Consider the following 23,496-nt stretch of genomic DNA (forward strand, 5'->3'; position numbering starts at 1 on the left):
CGGACAAAAAAAGTAAACATTTTTTTTTACCTCAAAATGTCATAAAAAACGTCATAGTATAGTAAGACGTCAAAATCGGGCAAAAAGAGTTATAATTTTTTTGACCTCAAAATGTCATAAAAAACGTCATAGTATAGTATGGCGTCAAAATCGGGCAAAAAAAGTCAAAATTTTTTTTGACCTCAAAATGTCATAAAAAACGTCATAGTATAGTATGGCGTATTTTTCGGACAAAAAAAGTCAAATTTTTTTTTGACCTCAAAATTTCATAAAAAACGTCATAGTATAGTATGGCGTTTTTTTCGGACAAAAAAAGTCAAAATTTTTTTGACCTCAAAATGTCATAAAAAACGTCATAGTATAGTATGGCGTTTTTTTCGGACAAAAAAAGTAAACATTTTTTTTTACCTCAAAATGTCATAAAAAACGTCATAGTATAGTAAGACGTCAAAATCGGGCAAAAAGAGTCAAAATTTTTTTTGACCTCAAAATGTCATAAAAAACGTCATAGTATAGTATGGCGTATTTTTCGGACAAAAAAAGTCAAATTTTTTTTTGACCTCAAAATTTCATAAAAAACGTCATAGTATAGTTTGGCGTCAAAATCGGACAAAAAAAGTAACAAAATTTTTTGACCTCAAACTTTCATAAAAAACGTCATAGTATAGTATGTCGTTTTTTTCGGACAAAAAAAGTAAACATTTTTTTTGACCTCAAAATGTCATAAAAAACGTCATAGTATAGTATGGCGTCAAAATCGGGCAAAAAAAGTCAAAATTTTTTTTGACCTCAAAATGTCATAAAAAACGTCATAATATAGTATGGCGTTTTTTTCGGACAAAAAAAGTCAAATTTTTTTTTGACCTCAAAATGTCATAAAAAACGTCATAGTATAGTATGGCGTTTTTTTCGGACAAAAAAAGTAAAAAATTTTTTTTACCTCAAACTTTCATAAAAAACGTCATAGTATAGTATGGCGTCTTTTTCGGACAAAAAAAGTCAAAATTTTTTTGGACCTCAAAATGTCATAAAAAACGTCATAGTATAGTATGGCGTCAAAATCGGACAAAAAAAGTCAAAAAATTTTTCTACCTCAAAATGTCATAAAAAACGTCATAGTATAGTAAGGTGTCAAAATCGGACAAAAAAAGTCAAAAATTTTTTTGACCTCAAAATGTCATAAAAAACGTCATAGTATAGTAAGGCGTCAAAATCTGACAAAAAAAGTCAAAAATTTTTTTGACCTCAAACTTTCATAAAAAACGTCATAGTATAGTATGGCGTCAAAATCGGACAAAAAAAGTCAAAAATTTTTTTGACCTCAAAATGTCATAAAAAACGTCATAGTATAGTAAGACGTCAAAATCGGGCAAAAAAGAGTCAAAATTTTTTTTGACCTCAAAATGTCATAAAAAACGTCATAGTATAGTATGGTGTTTTTTTCGGACAAAAAAAGTCAAATTTTTTTTGACCTCAAAATTTCATAAAAAACGTCATAGTATAGTATGGCGCTTTTTTCGGACAAAAAAAGTAAAAAAATTTTTTGACCTCAAACTTTCATAAAAAACGTCATAGTATAGTATGGCGTTTTTTTCGGACAAAAAAAGTCAAAAATTTTTTTGACCTCAAAATGTCATAAAAAACGTCATAGTATAGTAAGGCGTCAAAATCGGACAAAAAAAGTCAAAAATTTTTTTGACCTCAAAATGTCATAAAAAACGTCATAGTATAGTAAGGCGTCAAAATCGGACAAAAAAAGTCAAAAATTTTTTTGACCTCAAACTTTCATAAAAAACGTCATAGTATAGTATGGCGTCAAAATCGGACAAAAAAAGTCAAAAATTTTTTTGACCTCAAAATGTCATAAAAAACGTCATAGTATAGTATGGCGTTTTTTTCGGACAAAAAAAGTCAAAATTTTTTTTGACCTCAAAATTTCATAAAAAACGTCATAGTATAGTAAGGCGTCAAAATCGGACAAAAAAAGTCAAAATTTTTTTGACCTCAAAATGTCATAAAAAACGCCATAGTATAGTAAGGCGTCAAAATCGGACAAAAAGTCAAAAAATTTTTCTACCTCAAAATGTCATAAAAAACGTCATAGTATAGTAAGGCGTCAAAATCGGACAAAAAAAGTCAAAAATTTTTTTGACCTCAAACTTTCATAAAAAACGTCATAGTATAGTATGGCGTCAAAATCGGACAAAAAAAGTCAAAAATTTTTTTGACCTCAAAATGTCATAAAAAACGTCATAGTATAGTAAGGCGTCAAAATCGGACAAAAAAAGTCAAAATTTTTTTGACCTCAAAATGTCATAAAAAACGCCATAGTATAGTAAGGCGTCAAAATCGGACAAAAAAAGTCAAAAAATTTTTCTACCTCAAAATGTCATAAAAAACGTCATGGTATAGTAAGGCGTCAAAATCGGACAAAAAAAGTCAAAAATTTTTTTGACCTCAAACTTTCATAAAAAACGTCATAGTATAGTATGGCGTCAAAATCGGACAAAAAAAGTCAAAAATTTTTTTGACCTCAAAATGTCATAAAAAACGTCATAGTATAGTAAGACGTCAAAATCGGGCAAAAAAGAGTCAAAATTTTTTTTGACCTCAAAATGTCATAAAAAACGTCATAGTATAGTATGGCGTTTTTTTCGGACAAAAAAAGTCAAATTTTTTTTTGACCTCAAAATGTCATAAAAAACGTCATAGTATAGTATGGCGTTTTTTTCGGACAAAAAAAGTCAAAATTTTTTTTGAACTCAAAATGTCATAAAAAAACATCATAGTATAGTAAGGCGTCAAAATCGGACAAAAAAAGTCAAAAAATTTTTTGACCTCAAAATGTCATAAAAAACGTCATAGTATAGTAAGGCGTCAAAATCGGACAAAAAAAGTCAAAAATTTTTTTGACCTCAAACTTTCATAAAAAACGTCATAGTATAGTATGGCGTCAAAATCGGACAAAAAAAGTCAAAAATTTTTTTGACCTCAAAATGTCATAAAAAACGTCATAGTATAGTAAGACGTCAAAATCGGGCAAAAAAGAGTCAAAATTTTTTTTGACCTCAAAATGTCATAAAAAACGTCATAGTATAGTATGGCGTTTTTTTCGGACAAAAAAAGTCAAATTTTTTTTGACCTCAAAATTTCATAAAAAACGTCATAGTATAGTATGGCGCTTTTTTCGGACAAAAAAAGTAAAAAAATTTTTTGACCTCAAACTTTCATAAAAAACGTCATAGTATAGTATGGCGTTTTTTTCGGAAAAAAAAAGTCAAAAATTTTTTTGACCTCAAAATGTCATAAAAAACGTCATAGTATAGTATGGCGTTTTTTTCGGACAAAAAAAGTCAAAATTTTTTTGACCTCAAAATGTCTTAAAAAAGGTCATAGCATAGTAAGGCGTCAAAATCGGACAAATAAAGTCAAAAAAATTTTTGACCTCAAAATGTCTTAAAAAACGTCATAGTATAGTAAGACGTCAAAATCGGGCAAAAAGAGTCAAAAATTTTTTTTGACCTCAAAATGTCATAAAAAACGTCATAGTATAGTATGGCGTTTTTTTCAGACAAAAAAAGTCAAATTTTTTTTTGACCTCAAAATGTCATAAAAAACGTCATAGTATAGTATGGCGTTTTTTTCGGACAAAAAAAGTCAAAATTTTTTTTGAACTCAAAATGTCATAAAAAAACATCATAGTATAGTATGGCGTTTTTTTCGGACAAAAAAGTCAAAAATTTTTTTGACCTCAAAATGTCATAAAAAACGTCATAGTATAGTATGGCGTTTTTTTCGGACAAAAAAAGTCAAAATTTTTTTGACCTCAAAATGTCTTAAAAAAGGTCATAGTATAATAAGGCGTCAAAATCGGACAAATAAAGTCAAAAAAATTTTTGACCTCAAAATGTCATAAAAAACGTCATAGTATAGTAAGGCGTCAAAATCGGACAAAAAAAGTCAAAAAATTTTTTGGCCTCAAAATGTCATAAAAAACGTCATAGTATAGTAAGACGTCAAAATCGGACAAAAAAAGTCAAAATTTTTTTTGACCTCAAAATGTCATAAAAAACGTCATAGTATATATAGTATGGCGTTTTTTTCGGGCAAAAAAGTCAAAAAATTTTTTGACCTCAAAATGTCATAAAAAAACGTCATAGTATAGTATGGCGTTTTTTTCGGACAAAAAAAGTCAAAAATTTTTTTGACCTCAAAATGTCATAAAAAACGTCATAGTATAGTAAGGCGTCAAAATCGGACAAAAAAAGTCAAAATTTTTTTGGACCTCAAAATGTCATAAAAAACGTCATAGTATAGTATGGCTTTTTTTTCGGATAAAAAAAGGCAACATTTTTTTTGACCTCAAAATGTCATAAAAAAACGTCATAGTATAGTATGGCGTTTTTTTCGGACAAAAAAAGTCAAAATTTTTTTGGACCTCAAAATGTCATAAAAAACGTCATAGTATAGTAAGGCATCAAAATCGGACAAAAAAAGTCAAAATTTTTTTGGAACTCAAAATGTCATAAAAATGTCATAGTATAGTATGGCGTTTTTTTCAGGCAAAAAAAGTCAAAATTTTTTTTTACCTCAAAATGTCATAAAAAACGTCATAGTATAGTATGGCGTTTTTTTCGGACAAAAAAAGTCAAAAATTTTTTTGACCTCAAAATGTCATAAAAAACGTCATATTATAGTAAGGCGTCAAAATCGGCCAAAAAAAGTCAAAGTTTTTTTTGGACCTCAAAATGTCATAAAAAACGTCATACGGCCGTAAGGCGTCAAAACATGCCAAAAAAAGTTATATTTTAGTAAGACCTCAAAATGTCATAAAAAACGTCATGGTATAGTAAGGCTTCAAAATATGCCAAAAAAGTTATATTTTAGTAAGACCTCTAAGCCTAAATAACACTAAAAGGGTTGTGGTACACAAACATTCACTGGCTTAAAATTCTTACATAAATTAGGGCGTGGTTCCATTGAGCGACAGCTCCATAGACAGCTACTGGCAGTAGCTCAAGCATTGGCTGGGCTAGGCAACTACATCCAAAGGCCACCGGCTTCCTCCAGCGGTTGACAGGGGTTGCAGTGGACGTGTTTGTTTTCCAATGTTCGGATAGGTTTTTGTGACAATGTGGCTTGTTGTAATGTAAAGTGTACTAATTAGCATGTATTAGCATATTTTGCCGCTGGCTTATGACTTAATTGCCGATTTCTGGTCTCTGCTGATACAGATAGAGGACCGGAGCAGCTAATGTTAGGAACGCTCCTGCGGTGTGTTCCGTGCTCTCAGAGTCCGTTTTTTATTTTGTCTCATTTTTCTGTTTAAAAAGTCTGACATTGCATGGACAGAGCAGCTCCGTCAGTAAGAGGTTGCTGTTGTTTGTGTGCTGCTGTAACTGTAAGTGGATAGTGGATGGAGGCAGCGGTGAAAATTAAATATTTTAATATGTTATCATTATCGTTTTTATTGTTATTAATATGACAATAATAGTGTTTTTAATGTTTTAATAAGTTTTATTAATATGAAATAATAATGATTGTTAAATAATAGGCTAGAAATAAATTTCGCCCCACAACTCCACCAAACCCTGCAGCTCCACCTAAAACCTCTCTATCTGAAACAGTCATCGACCACTTCTTGTAACAAATATTAAAGTTCTTGAAAAAAAAATTCTTAACATCATTTTAGATAGTAGTTTCAAAGAGTTGTAACGTTAACTTTTAAGATGAGTTTTGGCGGATTTTTTTTGCTTTATTTCTTGTGTAGTATGACTTCAATAAAAGACTTCAATAAATTATTATTTCAAGTGCTGTGGCATTATAGTTTGTAAGGAACTGACCTTCAGGTAGGAGCGCTCGCTGTGTGTCGCGGTCGCACGGGGTCGAGCTAGTCGGATCGGACTCAGGGACTGTCGTTTGGTGGATGTAGCTGTGTGTAGCTGCCGCTTAGGTTGTTAGCCTAGCTGACTAGCTGATTAGCATTATGCTAGCTCGGTTGCTCCGAGCTAAGTGGGGGGGGGGGGTTCTCGGCCGGCTGACCCGTGGAGTAACCGCTTCTCCGCCAAATATGCAAAGTACACTCCCACTAAAATCCAAGATGGCGCAGCTCCAATGCCCATGGTTTGGTCACAAAACCGACTCCCCGAAACCAGTGGGTGATGTCACGGGTGCTACGTCCATGTTTTATACAGTCTATGAACCTAACATTAGACTGGGATGATTCCGCACCGCTGGACTGGGTGAAACTAATATTTTGCATATTAAGCGGGGATACGAACGGCCCCTCCCAGTTTGAGCTGATCCCTGTTTCTACTGAAATGTGATTGGCTCAGCCGCTCAGTCAGTCATCAAACTGTCAAAAGTCTACATTTCTGTAGAAACAAGGATCAGCTCAAATTAGGAGGGGCCGCTTGTATCCGCCCTTGATATGTAAAATATTAGTTTGACCCAGTCCAGCGGTGCGGAATCATCACCGTCTAACGTTCCACTTTGTGCCACCTGCGGCTGCGAGGTCAGGCTGCTGCTGTACACTGATGCTGCATTTTATGGGGTAAAAAAAAAACGTTCCGACGACCGGCCGGGAACAGACCGGCCGTTCGGGAAACCTCCCGAACCTCCCGATGGCCAGCCCGCCCCTGAGGAACATTAAGTAACCAGGACCAGGTGAACATAAACGAGACACAGTATGATGATGTGCCACTACAATGGAAAACTTGGCAACAGCCATTACATAAACCCCATGTTCAGAAGTTAATACTTGAGCAAAAGTGCACTTGTCAAGCATAATTTTAGCCACAAACAAGCTAAAAACAGCACACTTTTTTATGGAACACGTTAAATCAAAGCAAAAATATGAAAATGAAAACATTGGTTTAAAACAAAGTAAAAAAAAGTAAAAGTAAAAAAAAATGAATCATGTTTTCTCCTTTGTGATATAAAGCCATCAATCTTCAGTGCATCACATGAAGAAAAGATATTTAAAGCTTTAGTAAGTACATGCAAAAATACAGCAACATATCAAAAGTGATAAGTGACCCAGACAATGCATGTTTTTCTTAAGAGTGAAAGCCAGTACTATAAGTCATTTTTGATGGCAGCATTGCTCCTGATCAGCTTTAGAACAGTATTCAGTGACTGAGTGTGCATAACATATAAATGCTAAAAGCAGTTATTGTGCTTTTTCGTCAATGAACGTTTAACTACACTGCATACAGTTTCAAACTGTATGGAAAGATGCCATCTCTATCTTTCAAAATGGCCATCTTTGTCTCAGTCTTTGTTTACTGAGTTAACATGTTCTTGCATCACGACCCCGGTGCCATGGAAACCCCACTTCCTCTTATGTGGGGGCAATGTAACTACTCACATCCCCTGTCATGCCATTCACTCGCTCCCCCTTTGTCTTCACACATACAGAGTAATCACTGAGTGAACACCACATACCAGCACATCTCTATCCATACACATTTATTGCGTTCATGACAAATCTTTTCAGAGAAATCTATCGTTAATTCTTCATAAAACCTGCCTACACTAGTTCACTACTTCCCCTCAAAATGAATCATGTAAGAGCAAAAGCAGGAACAAAACAACGGAACAAGTCAGATGCAAAAATGTCTGTACAATTTCTGTATTTAATTCAGCTTTATATTGGAAAAACAGGAAAAAGAAATTTAGCTGTCACAGTGGGACTGATATTGATATCAGACAATGTATGATATATTACACCAAGGAGAAGGTCGGTAGAAAAAACTGCAGCATTTTGTTTACGTGTGTGAGTGACATACACATAAAGGCAACGCTGTAACATACTCTTTCGTGGGAGTAAAACTTTGCATTTCTATGTGTTTAGAGCAACTGACAAGTTGCTGTCACTCACTTGAAGAGACTGAGCTTAAATCGTGCATTTTAAAAAAAGGTCACTCTGTTACAGATACAGTTCAATTCTTTCCTGCGTACATGCTTTTTTCCCCCCAATCAATGTACACACTGTGTATGTAGTTTGTATAGATCATCATTATTATTCTTCTTCTTATCCTCAGGATAACATCAGTGACTTCATGGCGTCATGTTCCCAACTCACTATAAATGTATACCATATTAAATGACTTCAGTGGTGCACAGATTGCACAGTTTTGGATGCTAAACATCAAGCTGATTCATCCAATATCCACTCTGCTTTGACTATTGCAAAATCCATTCACAATTGTTTACATCAGAGTTTTCTTATTAAATAACTCTCAAAATTGACACATTCCTTTATCTAAAAGGGACACAAAGTCCCCTCCTACCAAAAAAATAAAATAAAGCGCTGGCAGCTATTGCTAAGGCATTTCCAAAACATACTTTATATACAGAGACCAAGAAAAAGGGACTCAATGCTGCATAAATTAAGGTAGTGACATCCCTAGTTTTCTTGAAAATGGAAAAACCAAACTCCAGTCCACAGGCAATGTCTGAAATATACACAAGGTTACAGCAATAAACAAACAAATAAAATAATGGAAACACAAAGAAATCACCGGGAGTTGTTTGTTTAAAAAAATCTTTTTTTTCCATCTGCAGTAGCTCAAATAAAACAACCCAGTTTTCATTGTTGATTTAGTATTTCCTATATGGGTTGATAGGCCCTACATTTTAGGATTCATCAATTTTATTAAAAAGAAGAATAATCTGTAATTAATATGTTCATCACAAATGACAACCCTCACGCACCACCCCCTCCCTTTTAAACCCATGCCTATTCAGCCCCATCATCAAAGAAGAATACAACCTCACAAACACAAAGAACTGACACAAAAAACACTCACACACCCTGCTGTGCACTGATGCATGATACCCCTCCATGCATGACACTCTGACACTTTGACCGCCATTCAGTCCTAACTAACCTGGAATACCAGAAAAACGAAATGCTGCACATATTGGTTTGCAAGACCTGGTCCCACTGAGAAGCAACAGCTTCAGACCCAGGAAAACACTTCAGTTAGACAATCTTCCTAAATAACACGCACACACAGACCTTTACTCAGCGTCCATTCATTGCTGACCACTAAAGCAGTTTAAAACCCCAGCGTTTGGAGCCCCTACCCCCACCTGTCTACTCTCTCTCAACCATCTCCTATCGATTACCCTCCTGCCTTCACCTACACTCTACACTCCTCTCTCACGCCTGCTGTTCTTTATCTGGCGACTCCTCTAGCGTTATGACGGTGAACTCCTCTGTGTTGCCGTTCTCCTGGATCTTCTCTTTGTTCATGAGGGTCACCATCTCCTGCTCTCTCTCCTGGGCGTGGGAGCTGGAGGCAGATGCTGCCGCCCCGTTTCCCTCACCGCCCTCTTTCGATGTGATCATCAGGGTCTGTCGTCTGCTGCACAGGCTGCAAATGCACATTGAGAAGCATTTATTAATTATTGATCTTTTTTTTTTGCCATCCCTCAGTCTGCAGCAAAATGTGTGAAAATTGGAACTCTGAACATTGCTTATTGTTAACAGTAAAGCAGAATCCAAAACATGTCACATGACAACACTATTAGTGTAAAATCTTTTTTTTTTTAAATCAGCATTTGAGATCATACCTTTTTCTTTTGGCAACAGCTGCACATACAAGAAGAATAACAGCAACTGCCACAATCACTGCAATGATCACCAGCCAGTCTGGAGGGAGAAATAAGTCATGAGTCGACAGTATTAAAGCTGAGTCAGTAATAAATAAGAATCACTGTCAGTAAAGAATGGGTTCAATTAGAAGTGTGCTTTTCCCAACATGGTCTTATTTGACTGCGATCACTATGTTGGAGGTATATGTAAAGTAACGTGGCTGCTTACTCAAGGAACCACTGCTCTCCTCTTCATTAGATTTGGGCACATCAGGACCTGCCATCCTGCCATTACGTTGTTGCGGAGCTGCATGTCAATAAAACAAAAGGTAAACATTTAATCTCAGATACAGTTTACTCACTGACATATTAAAAATACAAGCATGTTTAAAACATAAATCTAGATGAAATCTTCAATTATATTTGTGGCTGTATCACAGAAGATGTCTTTATATTTCTTAAATCATATGTGCATTTTTATCTCTTACTACTGATACTGCAAGCTACATAACCATAATTTGATTTATGGATTTTATGGATTTGATTTGAATTTATCTGTGCAGCAAGCTGAACTGTGTATATATATATTATATATGTGTACATATGTGCATACAGCAAAGCCTTCAACACACACTTTTGTGTGTTTGTTTAATACTCTGACCCTGGTTGTAATTCCTCCTGTATGTGTACACAGTGATTAAATAACTGAGGCCTGTTTTGTAACAAATTCACTCCACAGCTCAAACTAACACAAGGGGGCATCCTATGTTCTTAAAGTTACTCCAGTCCTCTCAAAGCCTGTTGCATCTGATCTCAGGTTGTGCTGTTCTTCAAGAAGAGAAGAGAGAACAGAAAACTTGCCACATAATGTATTCCAAAAGTTATTATAAAGATGAATCAGCTCTTTTTCTCTTTGATACAGTCTCCACAAAAACATGAATATCATTTTCACCTGTGAGATGTTTTAATTTTTTTTTGGAATTGCATAGATATTATACAGGATTGTATTACATTGTCAGGTGTTGTTATTTTACCCAGATCTTGCATAATTTCTTGAGTTCTAATCTTATAACATGACTCTCCTTGTGCTTTGATTTGTAGCTGTTGCAGTTGTTGTTGTACTGGTTGATTTGTGTTTGTTTTTCTTACACTCTGTTGTGGCATCATCCCCGACAGACTCATTCTGCTGCTCATTTTCATTTTCATTTTCTTTCACTGGGCCGCCAACAGGGGCCGTTGGAGAGACTCTTTCTTCCTCAGAGGAGGGTGGTGACATCCCAGATCCAGTGGGCTGGTCGAGGTCTTCAGGAGTGAAAGCGAACGGCGCAGTGCTGTTTTCTCCCGTAGCGTGATCCCAAGTGGGATCCTCTGTAATCTTTTCTGTGGGACTGGTGGTAAATTCTATTATTCCCGTATGAGCATCATCTCCAGGTACCGTGGAGTAACCATCCTCAGAAGCAACCTCGAGATGTGTTTTTGCAGTGGACTCTGGCTCTGCCTCGTCTTCTGCTGTTGTTGGAGCAAGAGGTGAAGGTTAGAGAAGGTTATGTATGGTTACAGTCACCTATATTTTGACATGACTTAAGAAAAACATTAGAAATGCCTTAGCGAAATGGTGGCATCTGTCTAGATGTCATTTTATAGTGTTATAAAGTCTGATCATATTCTCATTTGGGCCTTAAACATAGTCTGAATATGCCAACATTTATGTTACACTAATAATTACATTACAAGACATTTATATATGAACATGCATGGCAGACTCTCGGTAAAGCTGAGTTTCTCACAGTCTTATGCTGAGCCATTCCTCTTACAACGTCACAGCACAGAGAGAGTGAGAGAACCCTTTAAAAAACACAATGGCCCGTATATAAATAACAGTACAAAATGAATCACATCCTGCTTGGTAAACTTGGCGTTAATCAGCCCTCTTCTCTCCAGATTTTAAACTTAAAAAAGATATCACAGTTTTGGTTTTGAATCATAAAATGAGAAAATGAGAAAATGAAGATCTGTCTCTGAAATCACAGTACTTTTGACGGTAGTATTTGTTGATAGCATCTGTGTTACTACTCAGTGCTATTTGTATTTTCAATGGTGTGACATCCCTTTGTAAGTATATACTGCAACATGTTAGAGCTACTTTTTATTATAAAGCATTCAGCATCATTACTCTGTTAATGCAGTATTTCCTTGTCAGATAATACACAGCCTAATAACCTGCAGTGTAGCTGTGTAAAATGTTACCACTGCTCATGAATGGTCTAGGCTTTTCAGTAAAAAGAAAACACCCAGTCGTTGGGAAACTGATCCCTCATTAGCACTCAAGGTGCTCGTAAAGAGTAACCTCACCCAGCTGTTTTTCCTTCTTGTTCAGCCAAAGATGATTTGGGTGAACTGTATGTCCCACCTCAGGTAACACAGCTAGGAGCTAAGAGGATGCTGGTGTTGACTATAGAGATGGAATTGTTTGGTAACAAAACTGAGGTGGTGTTTGAGAGGTTTCCTTCTGTTGTTATTCAAATAATTATGCAGAGAGTTTGTGCATCCTGTAATAGAGATTTAATTTTCATCTTTCCTTTTTCCACAACATACATTATCAACTGAATGTGACAATCTGGAAATTCTGCATGTTTTTAAAAGTTGACATCCTACCAGTTATAATTATAATAACAAAATATTTCATTAGGTCTAGTGACAGAAACAGATTACACTGCTGTTAAACTATCATTTAAGAGCTTTGGCTGTTAGTTTACATTAGTGCTTAAACTTTGGATATATGGTGACAAATGGGTACTGAACAGGTTAAGGGTAAATGGGCCCATTGTACTGACCTGATGCATCTGAGGGTCCAGATAACACAAACCTTTTCGTACAGTTCTTCTCAGGCCCAGCTGGAATGAGGTGAGGGGGACAGGAAGTAGACGTTACCAAAATGGAGAAGCAAATGACAAATGTGCCAAGGCGATGGAGGCTGTAATTTAATATGGCACTTTTGCAATTTGAGTGTTAGCAGCGCACTGCACAGATGGTATGCAACTGACTATTTTCTGTGGTTATAATCACCTTGGTCATCATAGCAATAGGCATCGAAGTGTTCTTCAGCTCTCACTCGTGACTGAAAAATTAAGCCAGTCATGTTCTTTGCACATTTTTCATTGGGCTCATGTCTGAGGATGGCAATGCTCCCATTGCTGATCCAGCCGTTCCTGAGTGGACACAGTAGTGTTATTGTTAGAAGATATATTCTTATTCTTATTCACATTTTGGAGACATTTGTTGATGCAGCATGCAATCTGTCTCCAGGTAGCCATGTCTAAACACATTACATCATACTAACAACTGAACTGATTCACAGCTGAGAAGCAGACGGTGGTTTCCTTTATCAGAGGTTTGCTTGATTTACTTCCACATGACAAACGTGACATATCCATGTTGCAAAACTGGAAGACTGGAAGTTTTACATCTCTGGATGAAGTGTAATGATGGTGACCAAGTGCATCTACAGCTGAAGATGCACTGCATTTTTAAAAAAATACATCTTACATCTTAAATTTTTTTTTTTTTAAGTCTTCATTTAAAAAGATGTTGTTCACAACAATTGATGCCAATGATAATTAGACAAAGGCTTGTGGTTTTACCTGCAGGTTTGCATGCTTTTATTGTAGGCCTCTTGGACCTGGTCAGGATTTGCCAAGGTGGTCTCCAGCTGCTCACACACCTTCTGAGCCATGGAAAAGTCCAGGGAGTGACGGCTTGCTCCCTCAACTAGAAATACCCCGGCATAGCTGCAGGTCCGTGAATTCACTGTAGGGAAGGAGTAGGAACACAACAGGTTAAGTGTTTTACAGGATTCATCATCATTTAGATACAGTACATGTGGGTGGCTGTAGCCTGCAGGTTATGAAGCCTGTCTGGCTCTTTTTTTCCAAAGAATTCCAGCCAGTAACAAAGTCATTGTCTGAATTTTCATTTCAGAGCTCTTTTGCTACAGAGGACAAACAGTATTTTTGGATGAAATGAGAAATTGTTCAAGTCACTTGGGAACAGATCTAATAACAGAATCACATTTACTATGCCTTTTCTTTGATTTTCTTTTTTTTTTTTTAAATAAACATAATATCAACAATTCATTTCATTTTGTTCATGTTTTCAGACCTCAACAGCTCAAAACCATATTCATAACAAGCAGAAACTGAAATAGAGAATTTGGTTTTAAGACTCATGTTTCTTTTGACCACAGGACGGATGCAGATGCTGTGGTTTATACAATGGGAATTATTATTTAGTCCTGATTAATGTAATACACTGTGGAATCGATACGAGAAAGCTGAGGATTCATTTAATAGTTTTGAAGGAGGAGCTCCTTACAGCTCATTGATATTTTTCTTGCAGAATATGTTTGGGATATTTCTGCAAAGCTTTCCACTCAATTCAACTACAAAAGCAACGGTATTTCATTCAGAAGCCTCATTTACTAATTTCTATGAGACATTGCTACAATCCATGTGAGTCCTTTCACAGCCATATAATGTTCTATAAGTAAAGTCTTGATTTATGCATGTGTGGTGTGTTTCGTGTTAATATTCAAGTGTGAGTCATGAGAAGACTGGTTTGTTCTGGTGAGCTCTCTGGGAGAGGAAGATCATGAGACAGTACACTCATCTTTGTGTTTGGCCCTCAGGCCTTGCTAAGATTTCATTTCAGTTTTATGTGTATTTTGTGTAAAGTGTGTATTTTGTATATGTGTATTTTGTGTAAAGTGTATATATCATACACGTACAGTACTTTTCTCTACAGTAATTGACCCCTTTTTCAGAAAGGTAGAGGTTTAACCCAGATATAATACTCGGCACTGACAGCTGCATTTTATGGCTGAAAGCATCCACTGCATACAACTCGTTACGGTGTCAGAAGCTAACAAAAGCAAACTTTGCTTTCTGGACAAACTTTGATACCCTTTTCTAATAAGACACGTATTATGAAGAATTTTTATGTTGTGACTGTTTGTTTGTGCTTATAAATTATTTCCGGATGTTTAATTGGTCAGTAATGTACCACTAAGTGCAACATTTGGGTTGCCAGGCAGTGAAAAATCCCCTTGGTTTGTGTAGATCCTCCTCTAGTATGAATTCATCTAAGTGATCTTGATCCCGAAACTTTCACTTTTCTTGGTAAAAGCATTCATGTGCCAATATTACCTCCACAACAGGAGCTTAAGAATTTAAGGTTGTTTTACCAGTAATTCTCAAAACCTGTTTTCTTTTTGGTACAAATTATCTTGTATAAGTTACAGATTAAAGTCTGTACAATGAAATGATGTCTCTTGTGCACAGTGTGTATAATATTATCCTCTTGGCTGTAGTTTGCCTGACTAAAGGAGAAACTTCAGGGAAATTGCTTTGCCTCATCGAAATGAAAAGAAAAATTCAAACTAAGCCAAGTAAATGAGCAGCTGTGCTGGCAGGGGTATGTGTATACATGTAGATCACTTCATTCAAATAGCCACACACTTGCACTCTCCTCACATAAACAAAAGCAGCGGTTTTGAACTGGCAAGAATTAGATGTCACGTGGGGATTTTCCTGATAAGAGCTGGTGAGCATTTGTATCAAGACTGAAAAAGAAAGACGCCATCTGTAAAGAGTCACACGGGGACACATAGGTCTCGCACTATTAACCCATGACTTTGTCTCCATAGTGCTTCTAGAGACCCCCTTTCAACATATATATGTAATATATATAAAATTTTAGATTTAGTGTGAAACAGCAGAAGTTGTAAAAATCCATTAACATTCACATTCTGAAGATTTGATCGGTAAACTGATTCTGTGGAGGTTTAACAAATACTTTTGACTGAGGAGATGAAAACTGAAGAGCTGTGGGTTTTAATATACTGTGCTGAAAAAAAGCAGGATCCTTTACCACCACAAACACCACAGACTGTCAGATGAAAATTTACTGAAATCCCCACATGGGCAGAAGAACCCCATATCTGTTTGCTGCTTGTTTAACTATGCTACCATGGTGACAGACACATGAGTTGTGAAAGGTGTCACTTGGCAGCAACATCAGATTTGTACAGGAAGATCACACATGACATTTAGCATCTGTCACATTGCTGAGCTTCCTGCTTTCAACTGTCAAGTCCTCCTAGTTGCATAGAAAATAGGTAAACAAAAATCTAAACTGCAATCACACCGAGAAGACACATCCTGCTAGGGTACTAAAATACACTTTCTGATATTGTTTTACCTTTTTCTTTTTAAGTGGCAGTTCAAAGAAATAAAAAAAAACAAAAAACTTTTTTTGCACTTAGTGAAAACCTGTGCAACCTGCTGCTTCACTATAATGCAGTCCAATGTAACTGTAATCTAATGCAATTGTCTTACACTCAATACTACATTTCACAGAAATTAATTAAGCTCTATTGTATTTTTTGCAGTAGTTTGTGTTGTTGTAGATCATATTATACATTATCTGTCTCGGGAATGTGCTCACATGGTAATCACATGGTACCTACAGGAATAACTGCCAAATTGTTCTATTAGACCCAGAAAAGAAGGAAGTGATCTGTTTAGCAACGAACTTGAGAGATTTCTCAGGCTGCATCCTGGTCTTGACTCTTGTATTGCAACATGCAAATGATGAAATACTGAGATGAGGAAAAAAAAAAAAAAATTATATATATATATATATATATATATATATATATATATATATATATATATATATATATATATATATATGTGTGTGTGTGTGTGTGTGTGTGTGTGTGTGTGTGTGTGTGTGTGTGTGTGTCTTTTTTTGTAGTTCCCCCACTACAGATAGTTACATTCCAGCTGTAGGTACTCGATGAGTATCCACTTTTCCACTGGCTGCTATGAGTAAACAGAGCACTAGTAGCAGCAGGAAGTTGAGCTCTCTGCTGTTAATGGCAGCTTGGCAACAAGAGTCTGTGCCAGTACTTGTTTTGTAAGGCAGTTTCACTTCTTTATTTTTCTCTCAATCCGTCTCTCTCTCTCTCCCTCACACATATACGCACATAGACACACACACACACACCTGAAAGAACCTCAACACATGCTGCCACATGGCAAAGTAAAGGGGTGAAAAACAAGACAAGAATCCAGGCCTTGCAAACCTGCCCAGGGAGATCAAAGACAGCACAGCTTACCATCAGTGAGCTGAAAAGGGGGCTGACATGAATCTGTGGAGTAATCATTAGTATGCAGAGGGAACGGTCATGGGTGTCTTTATGTGGTCCACAGGCCTGCTATGCCAAAGTACTGACTCTCCCAAAGGCTCTATTGTCACCTAATGGAGTTGAAACCAAGGAGACTGCAAAGTCTGGGTGTACAGAACCTGAGAGAAAGGGAGCTTTAACACAGCGTCTTGCCAAAAACTCCAGCTGCTCTAGAAGCAATAGACAAGCCTAACTCTCTCTTCACTTTCCCCCCACTCTCTCCCTTTCTCTTGTTTTCTCTCATTACTCTCTGTTTGTCTTTTCGGTGCCAGCAATAAAGTACAAATTACGCGCTGCATGCAGGTGCGCAAACACACAGGCGGATCACAGATGCACATGCACACAAACACTCTCCAATTTTGGCTGATGATTCCTTGAGTCATAACCTTTGTAGAGCCATGACACAGCATGGAGCACAGCAAGAGAATCAGTATGCTCAGTATATTGATGTCAAGATGAATAACTCTAACTTTATCCCCTCATACGCATTTTTCTCCTTCTGCTCGTCTTTCCTAGATACACCTTACTGAAGACATTCTCGCTAAAGTTTTCTGAGAACATCCTGGGCGTGGGATCTCATGCTTGAACAGAGAAGCTACTGTATATTTCCTCCTCCTAGTGTAACATCCTTTTAGCCATAGTTCATCAGCTGGTTTGGAAAGAGAGCTTGTTACCGTCACTCCAACGATATTGTGAAACAGTGAAGTTGCTCTGTCAGCAAGCAGGCCTTTCACTTCCTTGGTCATAGCTAAGGTCTACCAGGGCTAGTGGGATAGGTGAAACATGAGATTTGGTGCAAAATATATGTTTGTGTTCATGCACACACACACACACATGCACACGCCTGAAAGTCACAAGGACAATCACTACATGATTTTCATCTCTGATATGCTACTTCCTTCCTTCCTTCCTTTCTTGCCTTCTATACCTTCGCCCATTATATATTGTTGAAAACAACCACAAGTGTTGTTAGTTTAACGTTTAACTTTTACAAAATACTGGTCCCATAGTTGTCATCTGAGAAAAAAAGGATTCGGTGAATCCAAATGGATGATCTGTGATAGGAAATCCAACCTTCTACTTTCTTGTCAAACATTCAGATTTGAAGATAAAGGAGACTTGAATGCAAATGGTACACTTCAAAACATTTCCTGCACTACAGAGGTCCTTTCACTGACACCTGGCTTTAATTACAGTTTTCCTTCTTGCTAAGAACTGGGGGTGGTTAGCCTAGCTTAGCATACATTTAATTAATGTGTACACAAACAAAAATGTAAAAATGGACATTGCCAAGTTAGCTGTTCCCTTCAGCTTCAAGTCTTCGTGCTAATAGCTGAGCTAATCATCCATGGCTCTAGCTCCACACTTAACAAACCAACATGTCATATCAATCTTCTCATCAAATTCTCAGAAAGGAAAAAAAAAATCATACTATTCATTTCATTTAATAGTAGTGTTGTTTTTATCTATAACATTTTGTCTGATACAGTGCCTTGGTTGCAAAACTATGGAATAAGGAACCTATTCCTTTTTGTCCCAACATGCACATTCGTTGTCTTTGTTCTTAATTCAAAGTATAGATCCAGTATAATCCTCTGTCATTCCTGATGATACGGAGATTTTGGAAATCACTGACTCATGCCGGAGGATGTGTGCACATTACAGAGCTCTTTGTGAGCACTTTTCCCAGGGACACAAAGACTTTAGTGTATGTGAGGAGGAATATCAGACAGGGGGAGTACGTGTAGAAAGCATGAACCTCACACAGTGGTTTATAAAAGTAATGAGTTGGTTTAACAGCTCAACTCAAGGGTCGAGACAAAACCTGGAATTTGTGGATCCCATGACTAAGACCAGTTCTATCAGTGTCGAAGGCACTGGATAAAGAAGAGAAAATAAGCTGAGAGGCTTATACAAGATGTTCATGCAGCCATTCAGCTTCAGGGTGGTAGGAGGGTAGAGTGGTAGAGGAGGCAAACACGTGTCTGAGAGTCTCAGATGGCAGAAGATGGTACAAGCCTTCTTTGTCAAGGCCCAGTCCCAGTCCACGGTGTCCCTGACCACCCCTCACCTTGAAACATAACACGGCCGCATGGAGGAGGGGTTGTTCACGCCAAGGAGGCAAGTATGGCCACATTCGCAGGAAATCCAGCAGTTAGGTTGGCCCGAGTGCATGCATTTGGGTTTGTGAGTATGTGTTTGTGTGTGAGAGAGAGACTGATCCTCTGTACAGAAGAAGCAGGACTCAGTTATTACCATATCTGCACTTGCTGTCTATTTAGGAAACCAGATACAAGAGCACTGACCTCATATATCAGATAAAGTTACTGAGAGTTTTGGATGTGTTGAAACTTATGCAAATCATCACTGTTAAATCCTTTACTGGAAGTTAGAGGCAAAAAATTGACAAATGATCAGATCTGGAAGGTCTCGCAGATTGGTGATAATTCTTTAGTCTCATGATCAGCTGAATTATTGAAAGCCAGTAATGACTTTGAATTATTTTAAATTGGATTTTTATTACATTCCATGCAGAGGTCACAGAGTCACATATGAATTTAAATGGATGAAACTGATTTAATTAACTACTGGGAAAAAAACTGCCTTGAATGCCTTTAGGACAGGTTCAGTCACTACTGTATATATTCAAGATACCAGTTAATAAAAGTACTCAAATTTTTTCCAGACAGTTTTCATTGAACCACTCATGCTCATAGATGCTATTGGTGGGCATCCAGACAGCATCATAAAAACTCTGCATAAATCTCATCCTGGTTTACATGGACGTCTGGCCTGGTCACAAGTCCACAAGTCCAGCTCTTAATAATGTGCTTAAGTTGAAAACACAGCTACAGACACTTTTCACCAGACACCAAATACTCTCAACATTAAAACATAGAGAAACATGGACAAACACTTACACAAAAGCTCACAAGTCCTCAGCACACAAGAAGCTTTGTGGGGGCAAGCACATGCTGCAGCACCGTTGGGGGCGTGGGGGGGCATACAGTGTACATACAAGCCTCTTATTTGTCTTTTAATACTGGTCAAATTTATAGCTTGATGCTGATTGTTCTTTGGTGCAGTGCCAGAGGGAGTCTTTGCGAACAACCCCACCACCACCTCCTCAGGGAACAAGCCAGACAAACCCTAGACCTGTTTGATTCAGTACCAACTTCACCTCCAGAGATGTATATCGCTCCGAGCAACAAATCCAATCAAAACCATACACAGAAAGCACATGTGAGACAGACACAAAGAGAAAAGAGGGAGACACTGAGGGGGGGGAAAGCTATAGCGATAGCTGAACATCCTTTGTGTCAGAGAATAAAGCACTAAGCGTGGCAGCGCAGACTCCATCTGTAGCAGCACAGGAAAAAGAGGAAAAAAATCTTGATTTCCTCCTCTATCTGAAAACAAGGACCGCTTCTGAAAGCTAGACTGATCATCCAAAAGCCTGATAAATAAGGTTCACTTCACCGTGTGCAAATGTGTGTGAAACAGAGAGTGAGCAAGAGCTCCTGTCTCCTTTGTGTCTATCAGGAGTCGTCTCAGACTGCCAGACGTAAGCCTGTCTGCGCTGGTGTAGCACGCGTTCGCTTGCCGGCATCCACTCATCCATTCTACAAGCAGCAGCAGCAGAAGCAGCAGCAGCAGAGCACAGCCTCTTTCTTTCACTGTCCTCTCTTTACCTTAAGACACGCAAATTCTCAACTTGGCTCAAGATGGGAAAAAAAAAAAATCCAGACAATACTGTTTAGTCCTAAAATCTGGCAACAAAGCAAAATTGCCAGATGCTCAGCCTGGCACACTTTAGGCAGAATAAGGTAAAAAAAATAAAAATAAAAATAAAAAAGATCCACAAACAAAGAGCCATCCGCAGGGCGAAGGCATAGTCCCCTCACCTTGAAGTTGTTCTGACCTGGAGGAGGCCAGTAATCCAAAGGTGACCCCCAAGAGAAGCGTCCACATTCTGGGTAAACCGTCTGGCAAAGGCTGGGTGAGTATCTGGTAGTAAAGGTGTGTTACAGTTCTCCTGTGGTCCTGTCTTCTCTCTGCCAGGAGTGACGGGTGGTGTGCGTGTGTATATGTGTGTGTGTGTGTGTGTGTGTGTGTGAGAGAGAGAGAGAGAGAGATTGAGTGATAGAGCAGTCTAAAAAAAAAAGAGAGAGAGAAAAACTGGTACTGTGGTGGGAGTTGCTGTGAGTGTCTGCTAGCTGCTGGAGGTGACTCAGACTTTGCCCCAACTTTTCTGTCCTCTGCCTGAGAGACACTGAGGCTAGTGGCACACACGTAGGAGGAGGGGAAGAGTGGCTCATGTGAGCACACACCCTTCTGCCTCTCCCACACTTGCCCCACCTCCCCTCCCGCCCCACCTCATACAGCCTCTTTTTCTCTCTTGCCCCCCCGCCCCCCCACCCTCTCTCTTCCAGCCTCTACAGTTTGTAATAGCTAAGAAGAAGGTGATCTCTCCCCCCCCCCCCCGTTTCCTCATGTTTCTGACAGCAACAGTTTCTGAGAGCCCATCTGGTCTTTTGTTCAGTCCTCACTCTATTTTCAATTCATCCGATTTTCTTGTCTCTGCTCCCTCGCATACTTTGTCTTCCTCTCTTGCTGTATGTCTCAGTGTGAGCCTCTGTCACCAATTGAAAGAGGTCACATCCTCTTTCGGTTGGTACTGTCAGGAGAGGTCACATTCTCTTTCAGGAGGATGAGACATACCTCATCCTCAAGCTTTTATAGATTCAGAGGGCATTGATAGAAATCTCCAAAATGTTGCAGACATTTCTGTCAGCTTTTACCGGTCTTGATCTCATCACACTGACTGACCAAAGTAAATAAATTCATCAGAAGATATATGTTTGAGATGCAAAAGCAAGCACCAGTCCAGAGCTACTTATTCAAACCTTTGTTTGAATCAGGTTTAACTTTTCACTTCATCAGATGATGGCAGGAGTCATCTCAGGTTTCGGGAATCTCCCCAGCAACAACATGTCTACTGTTGTTTGCATGTGATTGTACAATACACAAACAACTGTGATAAGAAAGCATGACTGGTCTCTAATTGTGCGACTTCCTCACCAACCAACCATAAAGAATGTCAAATGGCTCAGCATGGCCAGTAACTTTGTAGTCATGGGAACAGCACTCAAATAAACTGATGTGACCTGGCTCTTTTTTTTTTCTTTTTTTTTTTTTTTTTTAGCAACATGCTGAACCTACTCCACTACTTTAGTGACATGACAGCATTACAGCTTATCTATGATACAGATAAAAGATCACATTTGATATTTTTTCTGGCTGCTATTTTTAGTTCTGCTTTAAAGACCACATTAATGAGCAATCATATGGGAAAGTGTTGATTTTGGGAACACAGATGCTGAAAGGTCTATATGTAGCTCAAATGGAAACTTACACACATAAGCAGTGAAGCACAGGAAGTGTGCATTGACAAGACTAAGAGTGTCATGTCAGTGAATATATGAGGCTGCACTGAAGCACAATAGTGCCATGAGCTAAATGCTAACAAGAACATGTTCAACATGCTCAAAATGACAATGCTAACAAGCTAATATTAAGCAAGTGTAATGTTAATTATGTTCACCACCTTCATTTAGTGTTTGGTATTTAGCGCTATACACAGCTGAGATGAGAGTAGTTCAGCAGGGATAGTTAAAAATCAAAGTAGCCTACTGATTTTGTTTTGGGCTTTGGAATTGACCTGGCAAAGTCGCCACATGAAAAGTTAAGGGTTTACTAAAATGATTGCAAGTCATCCAGAGTGGACCATGAATAACTGCATCACCTTTTATAGCAATCCATCCAGTAGTTGCTGAGATATTCGATACCACAAATGCCAGTACTACGGTAGTACAAGAGGAAAAATCAGGGGATTACCAAAACCTTTGGGATAAATTTCATAAACATTCGTAACAGATGTTGAGATATTTCAGTGTGGACCAAAGTGGTGGACCTAACATATACCAACCGATGGATGCTGCCATCCCCAGAGCCAGTCTGTTAGTATGGATAAAAATGTCAGAATAAACCTGAACACTGCCTGAATACTGCCATCAGAGCTGTAAACATAATCCTCATCACAAAGTTAATAATGATCTGTAAATAAACATGCAGGAAAAGGGATAAGTATACCTAAAACAATGCTAACACCACTGAGAACAATGCATTCCCAGTGGACAACTGGGACTAGCCCCTCAATTTCCTTTAGCCTTCACTGACCTCTGGTTTCGCAAACCACTGATTAGACTGGTCAAGTGGTCTCACAAGTGACTACGAAAAGCAGACAGATTGATGATCTTTGGCAAAATGCAAAGACCAAAATTTAATTGGAGAAATTTTTAGATTTAGTTGGCAGCCTATTATTACATAATGCAATTCATAATGTCACACCAGCTTTCTCACACTGATTCTAACAAATATATTTTCCTATGGCTGAAATCATCAACCCAGAGTTCACCCAAGAAATAAAGGTCATAAAGAGAAGAGAGCATCAAAATGATTCACACTTCCTGTCCTACAGATACAAGTCACTTCCTGTTTTAGCTGTTGCCATAGTGAAATTTGTTTACAGTTCATCTGAAGCAATAACAGCATGTTTACATCATATAGGAAAAAACATGTAAGAC

General features: G+C 37.8%; 1 protein-coding gene across 3 annotated transcripts; it reads right to left on the reverse strand.

Annotated features, from left to right (window-relative positions):
* Window positions 1–7,455: 7,455 nt before the first annotated feature.
* On the reverse strand, window positions 7,456–21,138 carry cd44b (CD44 molecule (Indian blood group) b). 3 transcript variants are annotated; one of them, XM_041038895.1, is made up of 8 exons: window positions 20,755–21,138; window positions 13,245–13,410; window positions 12,670–12,812; window positions 12,438–12,497; window positions 10,753–11,124; window positions 9,833–9,910; window positions 9,583–9,661; window positions 7,456–9,383 (listed from the first exon to the last, which is right to left on the reverse strand). In XM_041038895.1, exons 1-8 carry the CDS (start codon window positions 20,819–20,821, stop codon window positions 9,170–9,172), a joined length of 1,179 nt encoding a protein of 392 aa, XP_040894829.1. In that variant the 5' UTR covers window positions 20,822–21,138; the 3' UTR covers window positions 7,456–9,169. The 3 variants fall into 3 exon arrangements, with proteins under 3 accessions (XP_040894829.1, XP_040894828.1, XP_040894826.1); XM_041038894.1 differs by having other exon boundaries at window positions 10,753–11,109; window positions 20,755–20,958; XM_041038892.1 differs by having other exon boundaries at window positions 10,753–11,112; window positions 20,755–20,958.
* Between the last annotated feature and the right edge of the window lie 2,358 nt (window positions 21,139–23,496).

The sequence above is a fragment of the Toxotes jaculatrix genome, chromosome 5, assembly GCF_017976425.1.
Source record: "Toxotes jaculatrix isolate fToxJac2 chromosome 5, fToxJac2.pri, whole genome shotgun sequence".
In the NCBI taxonomy this organism is placed as follows: Eukaryota; Metazoa; Chordata; class Actinopteri; family Toxotidae; genus Toxotes; species Toxotes jaculatrix.